At 40.2% G+C, this 23,536-nt stretch overlaps 2 protein-coding genes across 4 annotated transcripts in view; one reads left to right on the forward strand and one right to left on the reverse strand.

Moving 5' to 3' along the window:
* The window catches only part of ESM1 (endothelial cell specific molecule 1), a 75,627-nt gene that overhangs the window by 48,611 nt on the left and 3,480 nt on the right, over positions 1 to 23,536 (reverse strand). Inside the window, exons 3-7 of one of the 2 annotated variants that reach the window (XM_033085976.1) lie at positions 20,958 to 22,291; positions 20,637 to 20,749; positions 12,173 to 12,242; positions 2,971 to 3,054; positions 1,255 to 1,321 (exon numbers count right to left, since the gene is read on the reverse strand). The gene's annotated coding sequence lies outside the window, so the exon portion shown is untranslated. Of the gene's footprint in view, positions 1 to 1,254; positions 1,322 to 2,970; positions 3,055 to 3,667; positions 4,116 to 12,172; positions 12,243 to 20,636; positions 22,292 to 23,536 lie in introns of those variants that run through there. The other variant, XR_004420787.1, reaches the window with a different exon arrangement.
* Positions 16,022 to 20,579, forward strand: GPX8 (glutathione peroxidase 8 (putative)). Of its 2 annotated transcripts, XM_033085974.2 has the most exons (3): positions 16,063 to 17,066; positions 17,690 to 17,951; positions 19,844 to 20,579. In XM_033085974.2, the coding sequence occupies exons 1-3, from the start codon at positions 16,860 to 16,862 to the stop codon at positions 20,005 to 20,007; spliced, it is 633 nt and encodes a 210-aa protein (XP_032941865.1). In that variant the 5' UTR covers positions 16,063 to 16,859; the 3' UTR covers positions 20,008 to 20,579. The 2 variants fall into 2 exon arrangements, with proteins under 2 accessions (XP_032941866.1, XP_032941865.1); XM_033085975.2 differs by lacking the exon at positions 17,690 to 17,951 and having other exon boundaries at positions 16,022 to 17,066; positions 19,844 to 19,938.

Below are 23,536 nucleotides of genomic sequence, written 5' to 3' on the forward strand. Positions count from 1 at the left end.
TATGGCAGAAGGGCAAAAGGAATCTCACATATCAAATTAAGTGCAGTAGAAGTAGTTTTCCGAAACTTAAAAAATCAAAATATCTTGTTTGTAAACTTGTAAGTATTACACCACCAAACTTTTCTATGTAGGTACATAGATAAAAGAAAATGTGATAAATGTTAATTCTGTTTGGCAATATATTTACAAAGGCCTATTAATCCAGCACCAAAGCCCTAGCAAACTTGCCTATGGAAAGAACTGGTCTTAAAATTAATTGCATCACAGACAGAAGAAACTAGTAGACATCAGTAAGGTAATTTGAAAAATTGCATGAGCAATATGCCTTTTTCATAAACTTTAACTGCTAAGAAAGGAATTCAATAAGGATGTCCGATACACCAACCCTAGACCAAATTGCCAGCAGCAAGTTGGCTAGTGACAACTTCAGGCTGCAAATGCTTTGTTTTGACAAAGAATCACAACATGGTGCTGAGCAACCTGAACATCACAGTAATAGATAGATCCTAATAGTGAACCACTGCAGAGGAAAAAAGGCAGCATGGGTTTAACACTAATGCAACATTAAAAGCAACTTCATAACACCAATGTTTCTTCAGAAGCAAACCACATCAGAGTGAAATGTGTCAGTAGAACAACAGCATTCCAGTAGGAGGAAATACAGAACAACTACCAAATGCATACCCTGACTGTGGAGGCAACTGACAACAGAAAGGAGCTGAGCAGCTGCTCCATTCTGGGCAGAATACTGCTGTCTCTAAAGTTTCTTTTCCGTGAGCGCAGTGTATGCCACTAACTTGCACTCTGTTCTTCCACTGAGCTGTTTAATGCAAATGATTTCCTGTTCATGAAAAATCCTTTCACAAGGTGGTTTTTGCCAAAGCCAGCTATGACTCCACACCCAACAGAGTCAGTGTAAAACTGCATTGTATTACTAAAGGGCTTTCTAGCAAATTACCTTGTATTCTTTGGTTCTGCCCCTTCCTTTGCCTCTTTCTCCCTCCCACTCCAAAGCTTTAGGAAAATCTGCACAGCTGTGACGCTGTTGCACTAGCTGCTTGTTAGGAAATGGATTCACTGTTCTACAACCAGTGTCGTCAGACTACCAAAGGAAGGAATACCCTGCCTGGAAGCACAGCTACTGCTGAAGCTTAGCTCTTATATATGTCTTTTACACATTAATAGAGGAGTTGAATTGAGAATATTGAAAATTCCTTGCAATGTACAATACCATTTTTTATGGGTATTACTTACATTAATCCTGTGACAAATCAGAAGAGTTTCCTGCTGGAAATTCACACTTACAACTGGTATGATGACACTGAAAAAATTCACAAGTTCAATACAAGCCTTCTGGGTATCAGAGAAACAGGCATCTGACAAATTGCAACAGATTAATTTAAGGGGTTAAATTATTTTGATAAGGGTAAGTAACTGGAGACTTTCCCGCAAATGGCCCTTAAAGATTTTTCACATACAGGTTGTATTATTTGGAAGCACTAAAAATGCATACACAAACCTGACTTATTGTAAGAAATGTCCTTGTGAAATGGACTTTACGGTACGGAAATTTATTTACAGATTCATGATGATGTGCTATTGGACAGTTTTTAATCACAACAATTACAATGTAATCCCAAAATCAATTGATACTTTGGAAATTTCCACTGTGAAGTTTAGTGTAAGAACACTGCTCTGATTTTGGTAACAATTAATATTAATTCCATGTCCTTTTTTTTCGTCCTTGTACAGCTATTTTAACTCCGCCCTAATATTAGAATTATCTGGTTAATTTCAAACCTAGAAAAAGAAATTAATGTTACCTCAATCTAATGCAATGGTCATAACTGTAGTTCACAGGTTCACACTGAATTTTATAATCAGTTTCTGCTCTGAAGTTCCTGTTATTTTCACTGCTTTGGCCAAAAGGAAATGTGAACCAAAGCTATTTCTTACTGTAGTGAGGTTATGCCACTTGGCACTGGAAGGATGTTACACCTGCATCCTTGTAACCTAACCCACACAGTATAATTGCAACTGTATTTTATTAACTGTTTGTTCAGCTGGTATGCCTGTACCTCCTGTACCTCCACCTTGCAGATCTCATACAATCACAACCAGAGCATCTTGTGAAACCAAAAATAAATCTACCACTGCTGTTCTTATCGAGAGATACTAGTTTAATTTTGAGTTAACAATAAAGTCAGTCTACCCTTGCTACCATCTTTCCATTTAAGTAAAACAGAACATTAACATACAATTGCAAAATAACAGAAATATTCATCAAACACAAGTCTCTCCTCACCCCCCTTCATGCGTGAGTCAAAGATCTGAAACAGAAAGTGGGATGAAAAAACCCACAAGAGTACATTTGATCTTTATCATTGGAGCCCACATACTGAAATGATACCTAAATACAAAATATGCACTTGCTACTGTAAAATACACCTTTGACAATGCAAAGGTCAACCACTCCATCCCTTCTTGGATTCTAGATGGCAATGAGCTAGCTTTTACTAGCAGATACACAGCTAGAGGGATGTGCAGCTCTTCAGAGCTGTGCTTTGCTGTGCATTTGAAAGGACAGATGGAGAAGCCATCTAAGTTTCATACAGTCTCCCCAGCACAAGGCAGGCCATGATTTTTGAAGTTCAGACCCACTGGAGACAAAACAATTTCAAGCTAAGGCTTTGTACAAAACCAGATTCACAGTCTCTAAATTATAATGAAATTCTGCAAGTGGTGACAGTTTTTTGGAAGGAGATTAAGAAACAGAGACTGAAGAAAGAGGTTAAATTCTCTTTGGCTGCTTTCCCATCATACAATAAATCTCTGAATGATTTCTGAGATGGGTGAGAGATGCAGGTAAATCCTATTTGAACTAAGCCAAGAAAATCAGCTAAAATGAATTGAACATTTGCCTGAGTAAAAGCAGCAAGGTTCTTTCTGGGAATAGACTTTGCTACTCACCTGCTCAGAATACAATGATTCCAGTTCCAATTACAGGTGGCCAAATATATTTCTCAGCCTCTTTCTGGTTTCAGTGTTCCACAACTGCCAATCCAAAACAAACAAGGAATAAAAATGTGACAGCAAGAAGAAAGAAGAACTTGTTCCCTTCGTTTGTTTACAATTCGGCCACTCCCCAGTTTTCAACTGACATAAGGAAGACTTCAAGCTCATTTATTTCACAATGTAAGACAGCAAGTATTTCCAAATTTTTACACCTATACCAGTAATGCAGAAGTCAGACTGAATTGAAGGAGTACATACCTATGAGTTTAAAGCTATTTATTTATATAAATCAATATAAGTCAATTATATAAGTCAATCTTTATTAATTCATGGAAACACTTCAGTAGCTTCAGATTGTTGACTCATGACTGCAGCAGGTAGGGCCAGTTATTATCTAGCACCTCAGCTAAAGTCACACAAAATCCTCTTAATAGTAGTGCCACATAACAGCAGGTTCAGATATATGTGTATAAGCAGACTTAAGTCAAATTCTCAAATGTGAACCTATAAGGAGAGTTTTGAATTTACCTCTGAAGACATTGACTGCTAGAGTGATCCTAGCAAATGACATGCAAAAAAAAAATATAACCTGTGCTGAATAAAATACTCTAATGAGAGTTCCTCACACTGGTGGAAAAATAATCTGATTGTCACTGGAAAACTGAATGGTTAATTCAACAATCAACTTCTTTTTTTTCAGAAGCTCCATTACATGTGGCTAATTCTGGATGTCCAGTAAGGTAGAATATGATACTGGTAAGGACTACATAAGTTTTCAGCAGAGTTCTTCTGTAGTTTAGTAGTTTAGTCAATCTTTTCCATTTGTTCCCCTAAAAAAAAAAAAAAAAAACAAAAAAAAACGCAGTATCAAATAGTTTGGTAGCCATGTTATAAAACGGAAGTTATGTACTTCTTCATCATTGGTGCAAATTGCAAGGCATATCTCTTTTTCATACAAGCCAGACATGAAGTGTGTTTGGAACTGTAATTCAAATCAATGCTTTCAAGGCCTTGAAGAGTTCATCCATTCCAGATTTGTGCAGCAGGTCCTACAGTGATAGCCATGAAATTCTCAAGGTTGCAGCCCAGCACATTTAGCTCTAGAAGAAAGCTATTTAAAAATACAGCTAAAAAACAGTAGATAATAAGCTGGGGTAAGGGGCAGTATGGTTTGGGGGAGACACACTATGGAAAAACATTCAGAGAATTTTTCTATGAAACCTTTACTGGCAAGCATTCCACTTACATGAAGGAGAATATCTCTGACAAGCCCAAGCCTTTGTAAGTCTAATCTCTTCAAATGTGTATGTTTGCGCAGCAGAACTTGAGTTACAGTTTACCCACTAAAATTTTTTAATCTGTCACCCTTGATTTTACATTGCCACATCACTCACCCTGATTTCCCTAATTTCTTCCACCAGAAATGAGGCCCCTTCTCTAACAGATACAGATCCAAAACCACCTTTGTTCCAAAGTGATTCTTGTCACTGAGGAAGACATAGGACAATCTATATGGTACAGTTTGTCCACCATCTTTGAGCTAATTATAACATTTACCCTGCAGATGGTAGGGAAAAATGCAAAAAATTATTAAGGAAACTCTGCTCTTCATCTTCAAGGTTTGCTCAGTAAATGTGTGCTGGGAGCACTCTTCCCTTGTCCCTGATGCTGAGCACATTGCACTTGAAAGGCAAATAACTGCAATAACTAGTTTCAGAACACCCTGTTATGTCATGTAGGTCAGCTGCAGATGGTGTACAACATCTAATAACAAACCAGGACATTCTCATTTTGCATGACCTCTGAAGCACAGAATGTGCTCCCATAATCCAAGGTCTGGCATAATTTTTTGATAACTAAAATCTCTCTGGAGAACACTTGAATCCATCAGCCTGTTTAGTTCCAGACCTAACCATTGCAGCAGCAATCATTTCCATAGACCATTGTTGTTAATGCCATCAGTCTTGGGACATGATCAGTGTATATCATAACAACAAGCCTTTATCCTGTCCATGGACATGAACACTCACAAAGTTATGTTGGAAAAATCTTCCCAGGGACAATTGTAAACACATTCACACAGATAGTTTGTTTGATCTTTTGAAGTGCTCAAAATCTTCAGACCTGAGATGTATATGTATTTGTGTGTAACTTATGTTTCATTTTTGCCTGTTCACCAACAAAGACATAAGTGAGAATTCAGAAAGCGTCACCTAAACCACAAATGATGTCACTGCTGTCTTACAAAACAAGCTATTTCAAAGTCCACTCAATGAAACTGCTGGTGTGGTTACTGGCTACTAGATAGATAACCAAGGCTGATTGCTGAAACATCTAACTTAAGTGGAGGTAAATCTATTTGATCTGAAAGTTGCATTGAGATCTATAGCCAAAGGAAGCTGTATGAGAGTTACATCCTGCAGTGATTCTATTTTATGTGAAGGGAACACATCACCATCTTTCTTGAAGCACACAGAAGAATTCACAGTCTGTGCAAAAAACAGCACACTGGAGGAATTAACATATAATAATCATTGCACCAGCCAATAATGTGAAGCCTCACTGCTTGCTCCAAAGGTGTGGACTCAGGGTAACACTTCTAAGCTCATTTTGGGTCCCCTCTCAACATCCTGTATTTGAAGATTCATCACACACAAATCAGTAATGCATAACACCACCATTTTTCTAAGGACTAAACCTTTCTATTTGCCTCTACAAAGTTCAGAGGAGGCTTGAAGATTGTAATTTATCCTGGGTAGACTCAAAACACTAGACACACTAGACTAGGTTTCACCAGCTTTTTCAAATCTCCATGCATTCAGTCAGTTAGAACTGAGAACAGGCTCTACTATGCTTAGTTTAAGTTGTACCACTGTTTAATATAAAGCATGATGGATTTTCTTTTTTTGCCTTTGTTTTTAGCAGAAGTTGCTAGTAGCAGAATTTGTCATGTTGCCCTCCCACTCCAAAACTCCCTCATACAGTAATTAATTATTTTACTCACTAGCGTTTATTTCCCCCCCAAATAGCTACCTCGCTAGCACCTAACCACAGGAAAAGGGTTTCAAAACGCATGGTCTTCGATCACACCACATTAAGCTCATGACAGCATATTAACAAGAAACAAAAGGTGATACCAAGTGTGAGAAAGAAGAGTCATCTTTTGTGGTCATTGTCTATATTGGGCTGCAAAGACTCCTCAGCACTATAAAAAAAGACAGCATTTTAAATCATTTAATGTTAGATTTTTATGTAGAAGAAATTATATTGCTATAGTGTGCAGAGCAGAATCCTGAAGACACACATTTTTGCAGTTTTTTCTGTGGTTTAGTTTCCTTCTTCAATTATACCCCAGAGAGTAGTAATTTCAATGAGTCTTTAAAGTTTCAAAGGCAGAAGATAATATTTATCTCTACAACTCACCTCTCCTGTTCAAAAAAGAATTCAACACTGATAAAGTATTTATACTCTGTAAGTATACACATACACATTCTATATAAAATTCCAACCACAGTTGTGGAAGACTTACATCATACACCCCTTCCCTACTCTATCCTTTACCTTCTCCCCTATTCCAAAATTCAGTTTGACAGACAGCAAATGTTTCCCTCTCAGCTGTGGTATTTCTTCTCTCTGAAGATGAGCAAATAGACTACAGCTATTTTCTTCTATGTCTAAAATTTTGTGGAGTTAAACGTTCAAGAAGGTTTTCAGGAATGACCTCAGATCTGTAGGATTTGTAACATTGCATTCTAACCCTGAAAAGGTCTAACATTGCGAAAATGAGATTTTACAGTACGGATAAAACTGTATTTCTAACATCTAGATTTTTTTATTACTTTTGAAGATTTTACAATGCTTTTCTGAATCCCACAAAGCAAGATAATTCAAGAAATTTAAGGCACTTAATTGTAATACTGAATGAATGCCAACACTTTTGAAACTCTGTACATAATTTTCTCCTTTAACATTGGTAGCTGGCACGATGCAACGAGACAGTAACAGATGAAATCATCTCTAACTCATTTCAGGATTCTTTTCTCTTGTGAGTAGTTCATCTACCCCAAGTCATACTGATTACCCTTTCAGCTCTATTCACCTACTTCATGGGCCCATTGATATGCATAACAGGCTTTTTTCTTATTGGAAATTAAATTTCCTTGTGTTGGTTTGTTATTTTGCCTGGATACTGGTGAATATCAATGACTTTTGATAAGATTTTGGTTGTCTCATGCTTGTGTCAGTTCTCAAAATGAGACTTAGGAAGTGGTAAGTAGTACTGTCCCACCAAACTACTCAATTAACAAGTAGGTGGGTAGCATCAAAACTGGTATTCTTAAAGCCTATATTCATTCTTCATTGAGGGGAAAAAACTGTGTGATTTAACCCTATAATGTTGCTAAAAGCTCTTCTGAAATGAGGCTTGTTTACACTGAGGAAGCGATGAAAGAAAACACAAATCAATCATATAAACCCCAACTTCTTCCACAGGGGGTAAAATCCAGATTCAAAAACAGAAATAGCCAGAGCACCAAAAGAAATCATCTGTCCAAGACAGAAGACACCAAAATATTAGTCCAATATTTAATGAACTGTCTCACACTCAAATAAGTACAGGAATGCCTGTATAATTTCACAGGTTATCTCTTCACGTTCCCCCTGTTTTCAAATCACTTGATCGTTCACACTCCCTGATGCCCATTCATTCACAGCATTTATTATGTAGCAAATTAATCAACTTCCCCACAGATGAAACCAGCAGCAGTGCTAGGAAATGTGTGATCTTTCCCTACAGGCAAGAGCAACAAAACTCTACTATGTCTGCATGCCCTGCACTGTCAGGTACCCAACAGTGTGTATAGTAAATACCCCCTGCCCATTCCACAGCACAACCCTATACTTTTGTAGCATTCTGAAAGCAAAAAGCTGAAAGGAAATTAATGTTTTAGGGCCACCAGTGCATCAGATGGGAGCCAGAGGAGAACCAGGTAAAGTACTAGGACTTAACCACACTGGGAGAGGTAGAATACTCTTGTTCAGAGGCTGTGAGAACTCTAGAAATAGCCCTGGGCAGGCAGCTCTCAGCCACTTTGTATTATTCTGTAACACTTATTGGAAAAGGTAGATGCACTTGCTTTTCCAATGTAGATGCAGACTGTACCCTCTTATTGTTCAGTGTGCTTTAAACTGTTTGCTATCTCAGAATAAACCTTTCCAGTCACAACTAGTATTTTCCGACCTTCACATCACCACTTTCTGCAATGCTGTATCCAGCCTCTGGGACCATTGGAAACTAAACTGAAGTAAAAAGAGGACTGAATTGATTGCAGCATGACATACCCTGGATGTCAGAGCCCTTCCTCAAACCAGGATCACAGACACTGGACTCCACTATTCCGTTCCCTAAACCAGTGCTACAATATAAAGTGGAAAAAAATTACAGGGTATCTCTGAGGAATTCAATCTTTAAAATTACATTAGCATTTCTCTAGGTGTGAAAGAGATGACAAGAAATATGGAAAGGGAGATCTGAATTATTAGGTCCTTAACCAAGATTCAAAGGCTCAGATCAGCTCACACAGGACAGAAATATGTTCATCAAATCCTAGTAATACGCATTTCTTCACAATGATCACTGACAAGAATGGCCTGATGACAATTTTCTGTTTATTTTGTAATTATTTACAGCAATTTCACAAATACAAGCCGCACTGACTATAAGCCGCATCGCTGGGTGTTGGCAAACATTTCGTTCTTTGTCCATAAATTAGCCGCACCCAATTATAAGCCGCGCTGTCGTTCGCAGCGAGGACCCGCGTGCAACAAAGTTGCCAAATAGTAACAGAATCGCGGGATCGGCGGTGGGGGTTTACTGGCTCGGCTCGGACCGTGAGGGCTTGGCCCACTTGGGGTGGCCCAGCTCAGCGCTGTTGCTCGGGGCCAGCTGCCGCCGCTGGGCTCACTCACCCTGGCCTGGCGCTGCCCCACGGTGGCAGGAGGGGCACAGAGCCCGCCGGCACCCATGGCGGCGGCGGCAGGAGGGGAAGGAACGCCCCCGCTCCCTCGGTGGCAGGCAGGAGGAAGCCCCCTGCCTCCCTCTCAAGCTGCGGGGATGGCAGCAGAGAGTCCTTGCCTCCCCTGGGCTGTGGGAGAGGAAGGAAGGAGGGAGCTCCCCTCTCTCCCTCCCCCTCCTGCCCTGCCAGCGGGCATCCCGGCTCCACCCACTGCGCAACAGAGTAACCAATGTGTAACAATCGCGTAAACCCGGGTTTTACCGGCCGGTGCTCGGCTCAGCACCCCAGTTTGCTCTTCTGGGGTTGTAAATGTCAGAAAATTATTCACCGCCCCGAGTGTAAGCCGCATTTCCGGTGTGGGAGCAAAATTTTAGTCAAAATGGTGCAGCTTGTATTTGTGAAATTACTGTATATATAGCAATGGGGAAATGCAGTGGATGTTTTCATCAGTCACTCAAGATTAGTGAATTCTTTCTCTCCAATGCCTGTGAAATCTGCCCTTCCATGCACAGTCTGTGTTACTCTTCTTCAAAATCGTGCTGCAATCATGACAAGAAATATCTTAGAAAAGCATAACTGGAAATGGAAGTGTTTCTCCTTTATATGTTCCAGCTGTTCCACAGCAAGCCTTCAGCTTTGAGAGACATTTTCTGTGATTTCTACAGACATCTTGGCAGAAAGCTAATCACATTGCTTGGGTATGTGTCCCTCTAAAATTAGTGCAGACGTTTCTGTGGAAAATTTATTGTGTATAGAAAGAAGTAATGTTTTGGCCCACAGAGGGACCACACACATTCACTGGTATGTGAGAAGATTCTATTCTCAACAGATCCCATTATTTTACGCTAACAGGCTGCACAAAGTAAAGGGTCATTTATTACTATATCTAAGAAGAAAAGTAGGTTTTCATATGGATTTAGCCAGGACTAACTTTCAAATGATTTTAGGAAGAACTTAGGTTTTGGTCACAGCACAATGTATTGCAAAGATGTCTGTATCAAAATTTAGGAAATGGTTGTAGTCGTGGATCTAAACTCTTAATATATTTGCTTTAACTCAGCTTCTACTTCTAAATTACAGCATAAATCTAGGTTTGCATAGAATGCACACGAACCTCATGAAGTTCAGTAAGGCCGAGTTCAAGGCACTGCACATGCATGGCTCAGGGCATCAACGCAGGCTGAGGGATGAGAGCAGCCCTGCCCAGAAGGATCAGGGGGCACCAATGGATGAAAAGCTGGACATGAGCTGGAAATGGGCACTTATAGACCAGAAAACAAATTGTATCCTGGGTTGCCCAAAAAAACTGTGTGGCCAGCAAATTAAGGGAGGTGATTCTGCCTCTCTGTTCCACTCCAGTGAGATCCCACCTGGAATGCTGTGTCCAGCTCTGGGGCCTTCAAGACAAGAAAGACCTGTTGGAGTGGGTACAGAGCAGACCCACAAAAGCAATCAGAGGGCTGGAACACTCTTCTCTGAAGACAGGCTGAGAGATATGTGGTTGTTCAGCCTGAAGGAGAGAAGGCTCTGGGGAGTCCTTATTGTAGCCTTTCAATACTTACAGGAGACTGATAAGAAAAAGAAGCATAGACCTTTCAGCAGTGCTTGTTGTCATGGGACAAGAGGTAATGATTCTAAATGCAAGGAGGGGAGGTTGATACTAGGCATAAGGAAGAGATTTTTTACAATGAGAGTGGTAAAGCAGTGCAATATGTTGCCTGAAGAGGTGGTGGATGTCCCATCACTGAAAAGATTCAAGGCCCAGTTGGACAAGGCTCTGAGCAACTTGATCTAGTTGAAAATGTCCCTGGTCATTGCAGGGGGCTTAGACTAGCTGATATTTAAATGTCCCATCCAACCCAAATCATTCTATGACTCCATTTGAACAGAACAGCATGTACTCATCTTCTAAAACATGTTCCATTTTAAGAATAAAACACTATCTGCACATTACTTCATAGAAAGTGCTTATCATCTCACCAAGAAAGAGCAGTTACGTTCAATTTCTCTGTTGGCTAGACCTAAACCTATTAAAACAATTGAGTTGTTTATCTTCAGAGTTCTAAAATTTACTGATTCTCCAATCAGTTGATGGAGGGAGGCAGGAAGAAATAAAGCACTGTTTCTTGTTGAAAGAAAGATTTCTGAGACTAGTTCATTTATTCAGAAAATTAAGTGATTGTCCCAAGAATTAGGTTTCCCAGAATGGTATAAAAGCACAGTCTCTTTCCAGCATCCAGAGAGTACTACTATTGCAAAGCATCAGACAACAAGTTTAATTAGTCCATCAATGCTGATATTGCCTCCTTTTGTTCAAAGTTCAGCTTACTACCCTCTCAGAAACTTCTCAATAATATAAATGAAGGATTATAAATTGCTATAAAAAAAGACATTAGGTACGCATTTCAGAAGCACGTTTTCTCAATAGTCCAAGAGATAATTACGTGAAAACAGCTCTTAACATCTTCATATTAACTTTGAAACTGATGCAGTCCAGGGAAAGAGAGAACAGGAGAAACTGTAATCACTGACTAAAAAGTTCCAAGTTAATACACAAACAGTCACAAGGAGATAGCAGTAAAGTAGAGAAGGGGTTTTGAGTGTCATATTATGGTAGTAGATTTTCTAACATAAGTACCAATGCTTCACAGAAGAAGTCAATTTTCTAGTGAAGAGAAACTTCTTCTCTAATGAAGATGGGTAGCTGAAGCATAGATTTATGGTCAGAAAAGGCATGGATAATACCTAGAAAAGAAAAAAATAATTTGTGTGCCAGTGTTCACTATGAGAAAAAAAACTGATTAAAAAACTGATAACTGAAAAACTGATAAAATGTAGCAATAGAAAATAACACTTAAACAGGAAGTGTTCTGAAGTCTTTGTTTCATGTGTTAAGCAGATTCCTCATGTTCTTTCAACTTTGATCAAAATTTGACCACCTGTTTTCACAATATTCTCAGAAAGGAACTTTTTGGTAATTCCTTGGTAATTTTTTTCATAGCACCTCACTCTGTCTGCTGGACAAAATCATCAGCTACATCCTGAAGAACTGAAGCAATTATCTTCTTCACCACAGATTAAAGCAAACGGAAAACTGAGTCATTCATGTTCTTCATGCATGTTTCTTACAATGCATGCTTTACCTCAGAGGTAACAAACCTATCTTGGGAGCTTCATTTGTTTAGTTTCAATTTTCGTTTACAGGACAGTAACCTAGAGAAAGAAGAGAAAAGCTGAATCAAACAAACGACAAAAAAGATACTCCTGACTTTTCTCCAGCAGACATTTCCTAAATGGACCTTCTCTTATTACTGTTATCCATGTCAATGATGTAGTGTCCTTATAACTGATTCCAGGCCAAAGACAAAGTAAATAAACACATCAGAAAAGCAAACACCCTGGTTGTGCATTTGAATATAGCATAACTCATCTACTACTTTTCTGTTTCAACTCTCCTGTTGTTCCTTCCTTCCAACCTGTTGCAGCATGACTGCTAGGTAGAGTAGTTTTTGTGATGGAGAGTTTCTTAGGTATCTGAGGTGTTCTTGGAAAAAATTCCTTTTAAAAACGTACATGGGAATATCTGTCAAGTACTTTTTAAAATACTGATTGTGTAAGAGCAGTACTCAAAAAGCAGATCTGCACACTAAGTGGGACAGTGCAAATACACTTAGAAGAGTAACCCTGCTTTTCTTTTGCCGGTGAAGAAAAAAGAGACATTTCTACAGCACTATTCATCTTACTCTAAAAGAGATGTCTAAACAACATCAGATTGATCATTCCCTTTGTGAAGAACGCTTGTTAACTACTGCAGCTCATGTCCAGCCTTAGGTTTATTGACTAGTTACAGAGAATCCTGCTTGTTAAAAAATTACATCTGATTTCCCAGAACCTCACAGGCTTTTACCACTGCTTGTAAAGGCAGCATGCAGAACTTTCTGTTCTAGAAAGTGAAGATAGGGTTCAGACTGTTTTAGAGCTAGAGTTTCCTAGACTTGAGCATGCATTACTGAAAATCTCTGTCATTCTCCTTAGTAGAAATAGAACGTCCCAACCATAACCATAGGAACATATGCAGAACACCCAGGGGGGTCTTTTATTAGTTTTCTAAATATTTCAATTATTAATCAAGAAGTCAACTGTGTAAAGTTCCCTACATCTTCCAGGAAGTCCTTCGCGGACATGCAGCATGCAAACCCTTCCCCGCTTTCCCCTAGCCCTGCTGGAAGCAGGAGTGAGCACTCTCGAGGCTCTTTCGACGTTTCATCAGCTCCCTCTGTTGCTGATGGACAGAAACAGCCTCCCCTAGAATCGTGTCTCCTCCAGACCGACTCAGGGTACTGGAAGTTTGTTCTGCAACCTGAATGGCCCTCCAGTAGGTCTCTTCTAAGGTGAGTGGAGTGTGGGTGCCCCCTGGGCAGTGTCCCTTTGTCAATACATGAAGCCTTTAGGCATTTAAGAAGAAGCAACCGCACCAGGCAAGCTCCTTCTCCCATGAGTGTGACTACACCAAATCCAGGCCTGCAGACTGATCCCAGTTCTGCAGTTAAAGCTGGATCTGCAAGAGCTGCTCATACGGTAAAGGAGAAGCAGAAGGAAGCGAATGCAAGAGACTTGTATGAGCTTTCCTGACCTTCTGTCTGTTGTTGATAACTTTTCCAGGCATGAAGGAGCTGGTACAGACCCTGGGCCTTCTGGCAGCCTAATGAAACTTAAACCCATTCCTGTGTGTCTCACATCACAGATCAAAAAAAGGCTAGTCTGGCACTGCTTGGCTAGGGATGAGACCCATTTCTTCCTCTTTCCTCTCGCCCCACTCAGTGTCAGCTGTCTTATGGCCTGCTGCCCTAAGCTGTCTGTACACTGGGAAGGGGAACTGTGGGCCCAGCTTTCCTTTCATGACAGCAGCATGCTCCTGTGAGAAAATCACAGAATCAGCTCAGTTGGAAAAGACCTCTGAGAGCATCAAGTCCAGCCTATATCCTAACACCACCATTTCAATAGGCCATGGCACTATGTGCCATGCCCGGTCTTTGTTTGAACACCTTCAGGGACAGTGCCTCCCCCACCTCCCTGAACAGCCCATTCCAATGTCTGATCATCCTCCCTGTGAAGACATTCCTTCTCATGTCCAACCTATAGCTAATGGCTTGAGGCTATTTGCTGTTGTCCTGCCACTGGCTGCCTGGAAGAAGAGATTGACCCCCACCTGGACCCAGCCTCCTTCCAGGTATTGGTAGGGAGTGATGAGGTCACCCCTGAGCCTCCTTTTCTCCAAGATAAACACCCCCAGCTCCCTCAGCTGCTCCTCACAGGGCTGGTGCTGCAGACCCATCACCCTCCTCTGGACTTGCTCCAATATTTCGGTGTAAATAAACAGAAAATGAGAGGATGCTGTCCTGGAGCTTCCTGCAGCCCTGCACCGCCGGAGCCCGGGTAGCGGGAGACGGGAAACGCCGACACTCACCTGGCACAAATTCCCTGCCGCAGGCAGTTTCAGAAACCCCTGCGGGAGGCCGGGTTCTCCGCACACAGCCGTGTTTCTGTGCCGATGGGCCGGTGCTGCTGCCGTGGTGCGCCGTGTCCCGCGGCAAGGAGCGCTGCGCCCGAGCGCCGGCCCGCTCCGAGCCTGCCCTGCACGGCCGCAGGGCTGCAACACCCCCAGGCCAAGGCTGCGTGCCAGCCCTCCTTTGGCTGGCTCGGCTCTGCCGTGCCCTTGCCCAAGAGCAGCAGCCGCGGGCGCTGGGCTGGGCACAGCTCCGGCCGAGCGTCAAACGCGCGGAGAAAGAGCGAGCAGACGGGAAAACAGCGCAAAACAAACCTTTCTGCTCAGATAAACACAGCTGGATCCACGCTGGCACGGAAAGCCTGTTGCAAGGGGAAAACAAACTAACTAACTAATTAAATCTAGATTTGTGTCACTCCTGCACGAAAGCCACATCGCTGGCTTTCGAGGACCCAAGGCACCTTCAGCCACACGGCAGCGTAGGTTCAGGGGTGTGGTGGTTCCTGAGAGAGGGACACTGGGCAAACCCACCTGTCTTCTGCCTGGAACTCTCTGATCTCCATCCGGAAAAGGATTTAGATCACTTCTGATTTCTGAGTCTTCTCACCACCACTGCACCTTACTCATGCCAGTATTTTTAATGTTATCTTGTGCTTTTTAATATATTAAGAGCTACTAAGTAAAGATTAAAAAAAAAAATTGCGTTTGTTCAAATTCATTCATAGAGTAATTTGTGTCAGAAAACCATAAAACCTGAAAAACTGTCACAGCTTAAAATGTAAGAGCCCAGACAATATTAAACAATGTATTTTGTTTTCAGGACACATTTTTGATCAAGGTTTTAGTTGAGAGTAACAGAAGGAGACACAGCTAATATAATGGGCTTCTGGGTGATTATTAGGTACACCAGTATTATAAAATATTAGGTTTTGTTTGTTTATTTAGTTCTGAAATAATATTAGATGCAAATTGCAAACATTTGGGATGTAGCTTAGACATCAGAATGTTGCATGGATTTTCTGTAACCAAACACATTTGTTCTTGCTTTTAAGGTCAGCATTAGTCACCTGTGCTTGCTTATTGAGTACAGCTTTGTCCATCTCAGCACAGAAGTCTGTGTGTTTTCTTCCCCACCATCAAAACACCATGCTCACAGGCCCCACTGCCAGGCAGAGGCAAAGCCTGACTTGTCCTCAGACACAAATACTGAAATTTCACAGTGTTTCCCAAGCATCTCTGTTATGTTAGGTGTGAAACTGTTCCTATAGTCTTGTTGAACAAAATGAATGCAGATTTTAGCTATTTAAAGATTATAAGAAAGAGCTGAACATATCACTATGATATTGTATGAATCAATGATAGTCGTAGTAATACTGAAGTCACTAAAATAGAAGAAAAAAACGGATTTCAGGTTTTACATTCAGAAAGACCCCTTCTGTTTCCAGCCTTTAAAATACATCATCAAAGCGCAGGAAAAAAATCAGGGTGACAAAATCAACTGGGACAGAAATGAACCTTCAATGGTGGCTTGCACTGGGAGGGAAAGAGAGTAAGCAGCAAAACTCCACTGGAACTTGGCTTATGCCTGAGACTCAGCTAACTCTTCGCTCACGCAGACCTTCATGCGCCATCTCGGTGCAGCTCGTTGCCAGGTAGCCAGTAGCAATTAAGAAAGCAACCCATTTTTCATTATCATCCCCATTGTCATTGCAAAAAAAAAAAACCCACATGATATTATCTTCCTTTATGACAGCCTATTATCAAGGAGTTTTCCTCTGCTCCATGTGCTAAAAAAAGTTTCACACAGCTGCCTGTGATCCCACAGCAGCTGATGAGATGCAGAGCTGAGTTTGTAAACAGGACAGTTTCAGCCATCCTGCTTTTTCCTACCTGAACAGCTGTCCCTCAAACTGCTTCTCCAAGTCTGCCTGATAACACAGCTGCCTCCTTCTGATCAACTCCACAGGACACATCTGGGGGACCCAGGGGATGTGCTGGAGCTGCATTACAAACTCACTCTTGACCCCAGCAGCTCTCAAGACAGAGGAGACACACTCCGAAGTATCCCAACATGTCAGTTAGAGTATCAGCCTCCTTAGGTGATAATTACACTCTTTTCATTCATTTCTCCCCCTCTCTCCCCAAAAGATCCGGACACTGTACACGAGAGCTCAGAAGCCCAGCAGGCACTGTGATTTGCAGCTGTTTTGCAACAGGGACAAAAATGAGCGGCTTGTTCTTTCCGGTCTGAGCTGAGAGTCTCATGTTTCAGCTCCTCCTTCACATTCCAGGCCTGCCCAGGCTCCTCTCCAAAGGCTTCAAAAATGGACCCTCTCACAACTAGTTGTACTCTGAAATACTCAGTGCCCAAAGCCAGGGTCTTTGTTGTCTTCCTGTCAATGGTTTTGTGCACCACTATTCTCTGCCTACTGCAACTCCGGTTTTTTAAACCTAAAATCAAAGATTTTTATTCTTTTGAAGTCAAGGATTCACGAGGAAGGATCATTTCCTTGGAGAAGTACAGAGGGAAAGTAAGTTATTATTTCACTTTTTCTGTCTTGAATAACACTGACAAAAAATGTGTATGCTTCTAGGTAAATAAAAGGTCTGGTTGTGGGCGGTTTTGGTAGCTACTTGTGCTAAATTTCTGTTCTTAATACAGTAAGCTGGAGAAAATTTATTTTATCTAGGCCAACTCCAGGAATCAAGTAGTAGATCCAGTAAATCAAGAAAATAAATTATATTATTTAGCATAGATCAATATAGCCTAACAGACAAATTAGTGGCTTTTAATCTTAATTAGAAATGTTGGGTTAGGAATGTGAATTTTGGAAGTTTATCTAGTAAATATGATTTTAGTGCATGTCCTAAATATCTGCATGTCTACTAAAAAGTATGTCTGCTTTTTTAAATGTTTGTATTTAAACAAAGATGTGAGATTAAGTTCACCGGTTTGCTATATTTTTATAACATATTGTCTGAAAGTAAATATCTTCAGCTGGTTTCATCTTTATCTGTTTAATGAAATGATGATCAGACAGATTACATTTAGCCTTCCAACAGAACCATCCTGATAATGAGAAATGCCCTTTTAATTGTGTCTCTACAACATCTGTAGGCTTTTTCCTTACTGCTCTAACTTTTTTTTTTGAAGGCAACTTTGGTTGTAAACGTGGCCAGTTACTGCCAATACACAGACAAAAATTACATCGCACTGCAAGAGCTGCACAGAGAGTTTGGTCCCTCCCACTTCACTGTGCTGGCGTTCCCCTGCAACCAGTTCGGAGAATCAGAGCCTAGCTCAAGCCAGGAAATAGAATCTTTTGCCAAAGGAAACTATGGAGTAACATTCCCTGTTTTCCACAAAATCAAGATCCTAGGATCAGAAGCAGATCCTGCCTTTAAATTTCTAATAGGTAATTGTTTTCTTTTATGTGTCAAGCTGCCTGTAACCATGGTACTCTCGTTGAATCCGGGCTGCATGTTTTTGTCAGGAAACACTGAAGTCTATGGAGAGACACAGGCACTCAGCATACAATTATTCTTATTTTAATCTGGATATTCAAAAATACGGGCAAAAGAGTTGTATCCTGAAAACATCAGCTTCTCCTCACTGCTTATGAAAGCAGCCAATTCTGACCAGCCCAGCTAGAAACATCAATTTTGTTAGAAATGCTAGAGCTAGAAATACCCACCGACAAAATCCCATTCCAAAGCATGTGATACTGATTTTTAAAAAGACTTTTCTTATGGAAAAAAATATAGTTATGGCCTCATAAAATTACTGGAAGATTTTAAATAAACACATACAGATGAAACTTTTAGCTAGGTCTAATGTCCACCTTTATGTAAACTGTATTGTAAAGCAGGTTTACACATACTAGTTATAACTACTGATTTTTTATTAATTTATCATGTGAACTTCAGGGCCTAGGCTGCAAAATCCTGTATTAATACAGGGAACATTTACAGACTTAGAACCTCATATTTTCACAAGCAAAATGAAATTCTCTCTCCCTTCAGTTGACCAAAGATTTCATAGACTCAAAGCCACCTTGAAAAGCCACTCAGAACTTTCCTGAGCTTTGACCAGCTTTTGTACCGTATTGATATATGAAAGAAAAATAAACATAACCCTTTTCTAACACACCATTTTAGGCAGAAAGCCTAAACCTGTGCTCCATTTCCTTGCCTTCAGAGTCCATTTCACTATCTCATAGTGCCGCTTGTCAGAAAACTATGTCAATATCTAAATGAAATCTTTCCCAGAACACTTATGTGCCATATGCCCTATGGTACCTCCTATGTATCTGAAAATTGTTTTTGTTGAGAAATCATTTAAGTGGCCATTGTAACTGTTTGTTCCTACCTCCTCCTAGGCATGCTACTAAAAACGTCAGGTAACTTTGTTGTCCTGGATTGCCAGATGTCCAGTGGAAATATTGAGTGTTTTTTCTCAGTGCTTTATAGAAGAGACTAGAGCACAAAGGCATCTGCTGTGTGTGATGAATCCAGATTCTAAATGTCAGTGCCATCAGTGTTAAATATTGATACCTATAAAGAAAAAAATTTTTGCTCAACGTTCTCTTATTTGATGTGGTGTTCACCCACAAGAGGGAGAAAGATCCTTTGCTACTCCAATATTCTGAAAAAAAGTTTTTCTCTTCCTGCATTTCACAATAAATTCCTGTGTATTTTCAATTAAGGTATACCTATTTTCTTCATGTTGCTGCTTTGACAATCAGAAGGATGAACACCATGCTATACCACCGTTTTCTGCCTGAGACTACTAGCAACAGGATGGCAACAGCACTGTCCAATAATCTAGAGCAAAAGTAGTTCACTTGCAGCCTAAATATATTGTCAAACTTCAATCTGTTGCTTAAAAAAATCAGTTTAGGGTTCAGCACCGTTCCCAATGAAACACTTGCTCTTCAGTCAAAGTCTACTGAAGCTTTTTGTGAAAGCAGCCTAATTAAGCCATCACCAGTACAACTTGCTGCTCCCATCTCACTTCCCAAAACAGACATAACACTGGGAATTCTCTGAATAAATATGCAGCTCTTTTATCCTCTTCCCTACTAAGTATAGCATAGTAAAAGTAGGAACTCTTAAACATTTTCACAGGAAGAGGGGAACATCGACTTCCAGCTCTTCAGACCATTAGCAGCAATCAGTAAATCTGTGCCAGACTAGTAGCAAAGAATATGGTGGAATTACTTCTGCATAAATAGTCAAAGAATTAGTGCAGGGCCAGGAGACAATTCCAGGTGTAAGTCACTAAAATTATCTGATTTCATCCTTACAGATTCTTCAAAGAAAGAGCCTCGGTGGAATTTCTGGAAGTACCTTGTCAGCCCTGAGGGTAAAGTTGTGAAATTCTGGAGACCTGAAGAGCCAATAGAAAGTATCAAACCAGAAGTAACATCATTAATCAGGCAGATTATCATGAAGAAAAGAGAAGACCTCTGAAAAAGCCATTCAACACCATGGGTATACAGCCTTTCTACATTTCTGGGGAATGTTACTAAAAGCTAAACCATCAAGTGATTTTGCTACTCTTTAGCATTGGTGTTTGCAATTTGTCTATTGATTCTGGATTGGCTCCTGCAGTGGCCTCGGGAGCGACTGAGGTTATTGACATGAGTAGGCACTCAGTACCTTGCAGGGAGGGACCATCAGTTTGCATTAGGGATTTATGATTCCTTTTTCTGAGTTGCTGAAAATAGCTAATTAAAATTGTCACCAGCAGGTAGATAGTTAGAAAGAAGGTTTATTAAGAAATTACTCAGTATTTACACAGGTTTTTTCCCCACCTACCAGTAACAAAGAGATTTTGTATTCCATTAACACATAATTGCCCTGTTATGAAAGACAAGGGACCCAGAGACATCTATAGCAGGTGTTCTAGACACAAATGTAACTGAACATACCAGCTTTGCAATGTCTTCTCAAGGAAGACTACTGTATTGTGAAGTTGCCAGTTGCAAAAAATTGTACATAGAAAATAAAACTATTAAAAGAAGTAAAAAAAAGCAACTAAAGTTTGCTTGCTTGCTTGCTTCATATTTTGATTATTTTACATTTCAGTTTTACAACACCTTTAAAGTCTTCAGCCTTCTCCATACATGTACTTGTGCTGCAGTACAGTGCCTCACATGTTAGCTCCTCTCCTGCTGGATTCCTTCTCTTCTGACCTGGATGAAGGCAGGGCCTGTGTAAATACTCATGGTTGCTTACAGAAGAATTCAAGGGGCAACAAAAATGAAGAGCCTGGCACTTTAAGGCATCTTTCTGAGGCAGTCCAAGACAATCCTCCCCAGCCACCCATCTACCTCTCATCTCTATAATAAAATGGCAATATTCAAGTAGAAGTGGAAGAAGGGGATGCAGGCTCCTGGCTCAAGCCCCACTCTTCTCACCTTGCAATCTCCAAGTCCTGCTAGTCACTGCTAACCCATTTCCAGTTCCATTCCACCCTTCTATTACAAACTGCCAAGTGTTTTGATTTATCTGTTTGAATGAAAGGACGTAGTAAGCTTGAGAAAGAAACCTCACTCCAACCGTCCATGTCTTGAAGGAGGGCTGAGATAATAGAAATAGGAAAAACCTGTGCCTCAGTAGAATTTTCTGTATGAAAGGGATGGGTAAAATTAGTGCTGTTCTCTTGTAAGATTAATACTGACTAGGGTAGTTCAAAACTTTTTCCCGTAAAGACAGCCACTCAACTATATAAAAGAGGTAAGAAATTCAAAAGCAATTTTTTTTTTAAAGAGGATTTTTTCCATGCACTTATTGAATTAATTCAGAATCTCACAGAAAAAGTAATCTATGAAGACTGAGTAATGGTACTGATGTGGAAGATTAAACAAAGTCGCTCTCAATAATGGTAAACACGTTTTTGGAAAGGAACTCAATGCATGGCAATTTTATCCACTTAATATTTCAGAGCCCAGTTAAGGACTATGTAAAAGTCTCATTAGACCAAATGAGCCTGCTGCTGGTGGTTTAGACCAGCCTCTGCACTGTTTGACATTATCCTTGAAGATTCCACATCAAATCTGACATGACAGTGCCTATTCTTATGCTGAAGTCCTGCATTTAAGCGCTGTCGCCTCCTGCATGTACAGTGTGAGAACAAGTAGCGGGACACGTCAGGTGATTTTTGTCATATGTCTCTGCTGCTTTGATGGAGCAGGGAGGGAACTGAGATATGGACCCTCTCCCCTTACTGGGAACAGTTGATGGTCCATGTAACTAAACGGCAGGACACAATGTTTTACCTATAAAAAGTAATTTGAAAATGTACAAGTCTAAAACATGCATGTCTGTTCATGTGAACCACCCAAGTTCCCTGTTTTTTGTACCAGTGAATAAAAAGTGTAGTTATAGGGAAATGTTGGATGCTGTTAGTGGAAGCCCTGAAAAAATGTTGTTTTAGTCCTGGTACTACCCTAAGAGTTATTCAGCATACGGGAAATTTCACCTCGGCCCTTTCAATACTCAAGATAAACAGTGTAGCATAATATTCTTGTTTGAAAGGGATCAGGAGGGAAGGAAACGTACACCTTGTTTGTGACTCACCCACTAAAGCTCATATTGTTTTTCAGAGGACACAGTGTAATCTTGAATATCTCTATGCCATCATTAAGATCAAGTGTCTTTCCCGGTATTCAGAAATAGCAGGTGATATTAGCAAACAAGCAGACAGAATTACTTAACTCACGGCTTCCTGAATCATATTCACTCCAGAGTCCTAAAAAAAAGAAGATTTTGTCTGAGAAAACAGTCATGGAACTTCTCATTCCACTATTCAGTCACAGTGCACTACAACCATCTTCTGAAGATATTTCAGTATAACTACCATTCAGTCCTAATTCAACACAATTTCAGTTTTTCAAAATTTACTGTTAATTAACATTCCTCAGCAAATTAACATTCCTCCTTATAAAAACTGAGTGTGTTTGTATTACTTACACATCATGAGACATGCCAGCTCCTGCAATATAATATTTAGGGCAGATCATTGATAAACTAATCACTCATTTCTTAAAAGTATATTAGCAGTTATCTGGTAAAAATGAAGTATCTTTAATGGCCAAATCTACACAAATTTAGAAAGGCAAATAAATAAAATTAAATTCAGAATAGTGTTATACAATCAAACATTTACCTGTAGTCAAAAGCCAAGAAAGTAGCGTTAATGCATGTCTATAAAAATATCCATTTAGAGCTAATTTAAAATAAAGCATATAAAAATACAAACTGCAACATTTTAAACAGATTAAGACCTCTATCTTGGAATCTTGAACAATCCCTCCAGTCTAAGGTTAAATTACCTTCCTATGATGCTTAACAAAAGTCAGTCCATGAGTGTTAAAGTTATTTTATTTTCATCTGAGCATAACATATCGCATCTTCCATCCTAAGCCTTCATTCCCATCTCAAATTTCCTTCACTCCTTAGGCCTGACATATCCTTATTTTCATAAACAAATACCATTTTACTGTGAGCTACTTTTTTCAAAAAGTTGCCTGGGAGTGAAAATATTCTAAGTCCATTTGTCACCAGTAGTACATGTTCCAGTAAATTCAAGTAAAATATTTGTTTGCTGAGCCAACACATCAGTGTTCCTTCAAACATTTAGTGGTGTAGGAGAAACATATTCACATAGGGTTCAAACCTGAAACTGTTCCTTAATGTTTAAATAATTCAGTAGATTGTTTATAAACCAGTTGGGGTGGCTGTATAACTGCGTGAAATACAACAACATTTACTTCTATACTCTCAGTTCCACTTTATTTTAAACCCTCCCTCAGTCTGCATAACCTAGCACAGCTCCCTTCAGTCAGGGGAACCAGGCAGGCACTGGAGCAGCTAGGGAACTATGAGATATTTATAACAGCAGTGTTTATTCTCTTGTCTCGACAGTGATGTGCTAATCTGACAGTGTAGTCAGTTGCTGGTGTGTGAGGAACAGCTAACTAACAGTACACTGCCT

The sequence above is a fragment of the Catharus ustulatus genome, chromosome Z, assembly GCF_009819885.2.
Source record: "Catharus ustulatus isolate bCatUst1 chromosome Z, bCatUst1.pri.v2, whole genome shotgun sequence".
In the NCBI taxonomy this organism is placed as follows: Eukaryota; Metazoa; Chordata; class Aves; order Passeriformes; family Turdidae; genus Catharus; species Catharus ustulatus.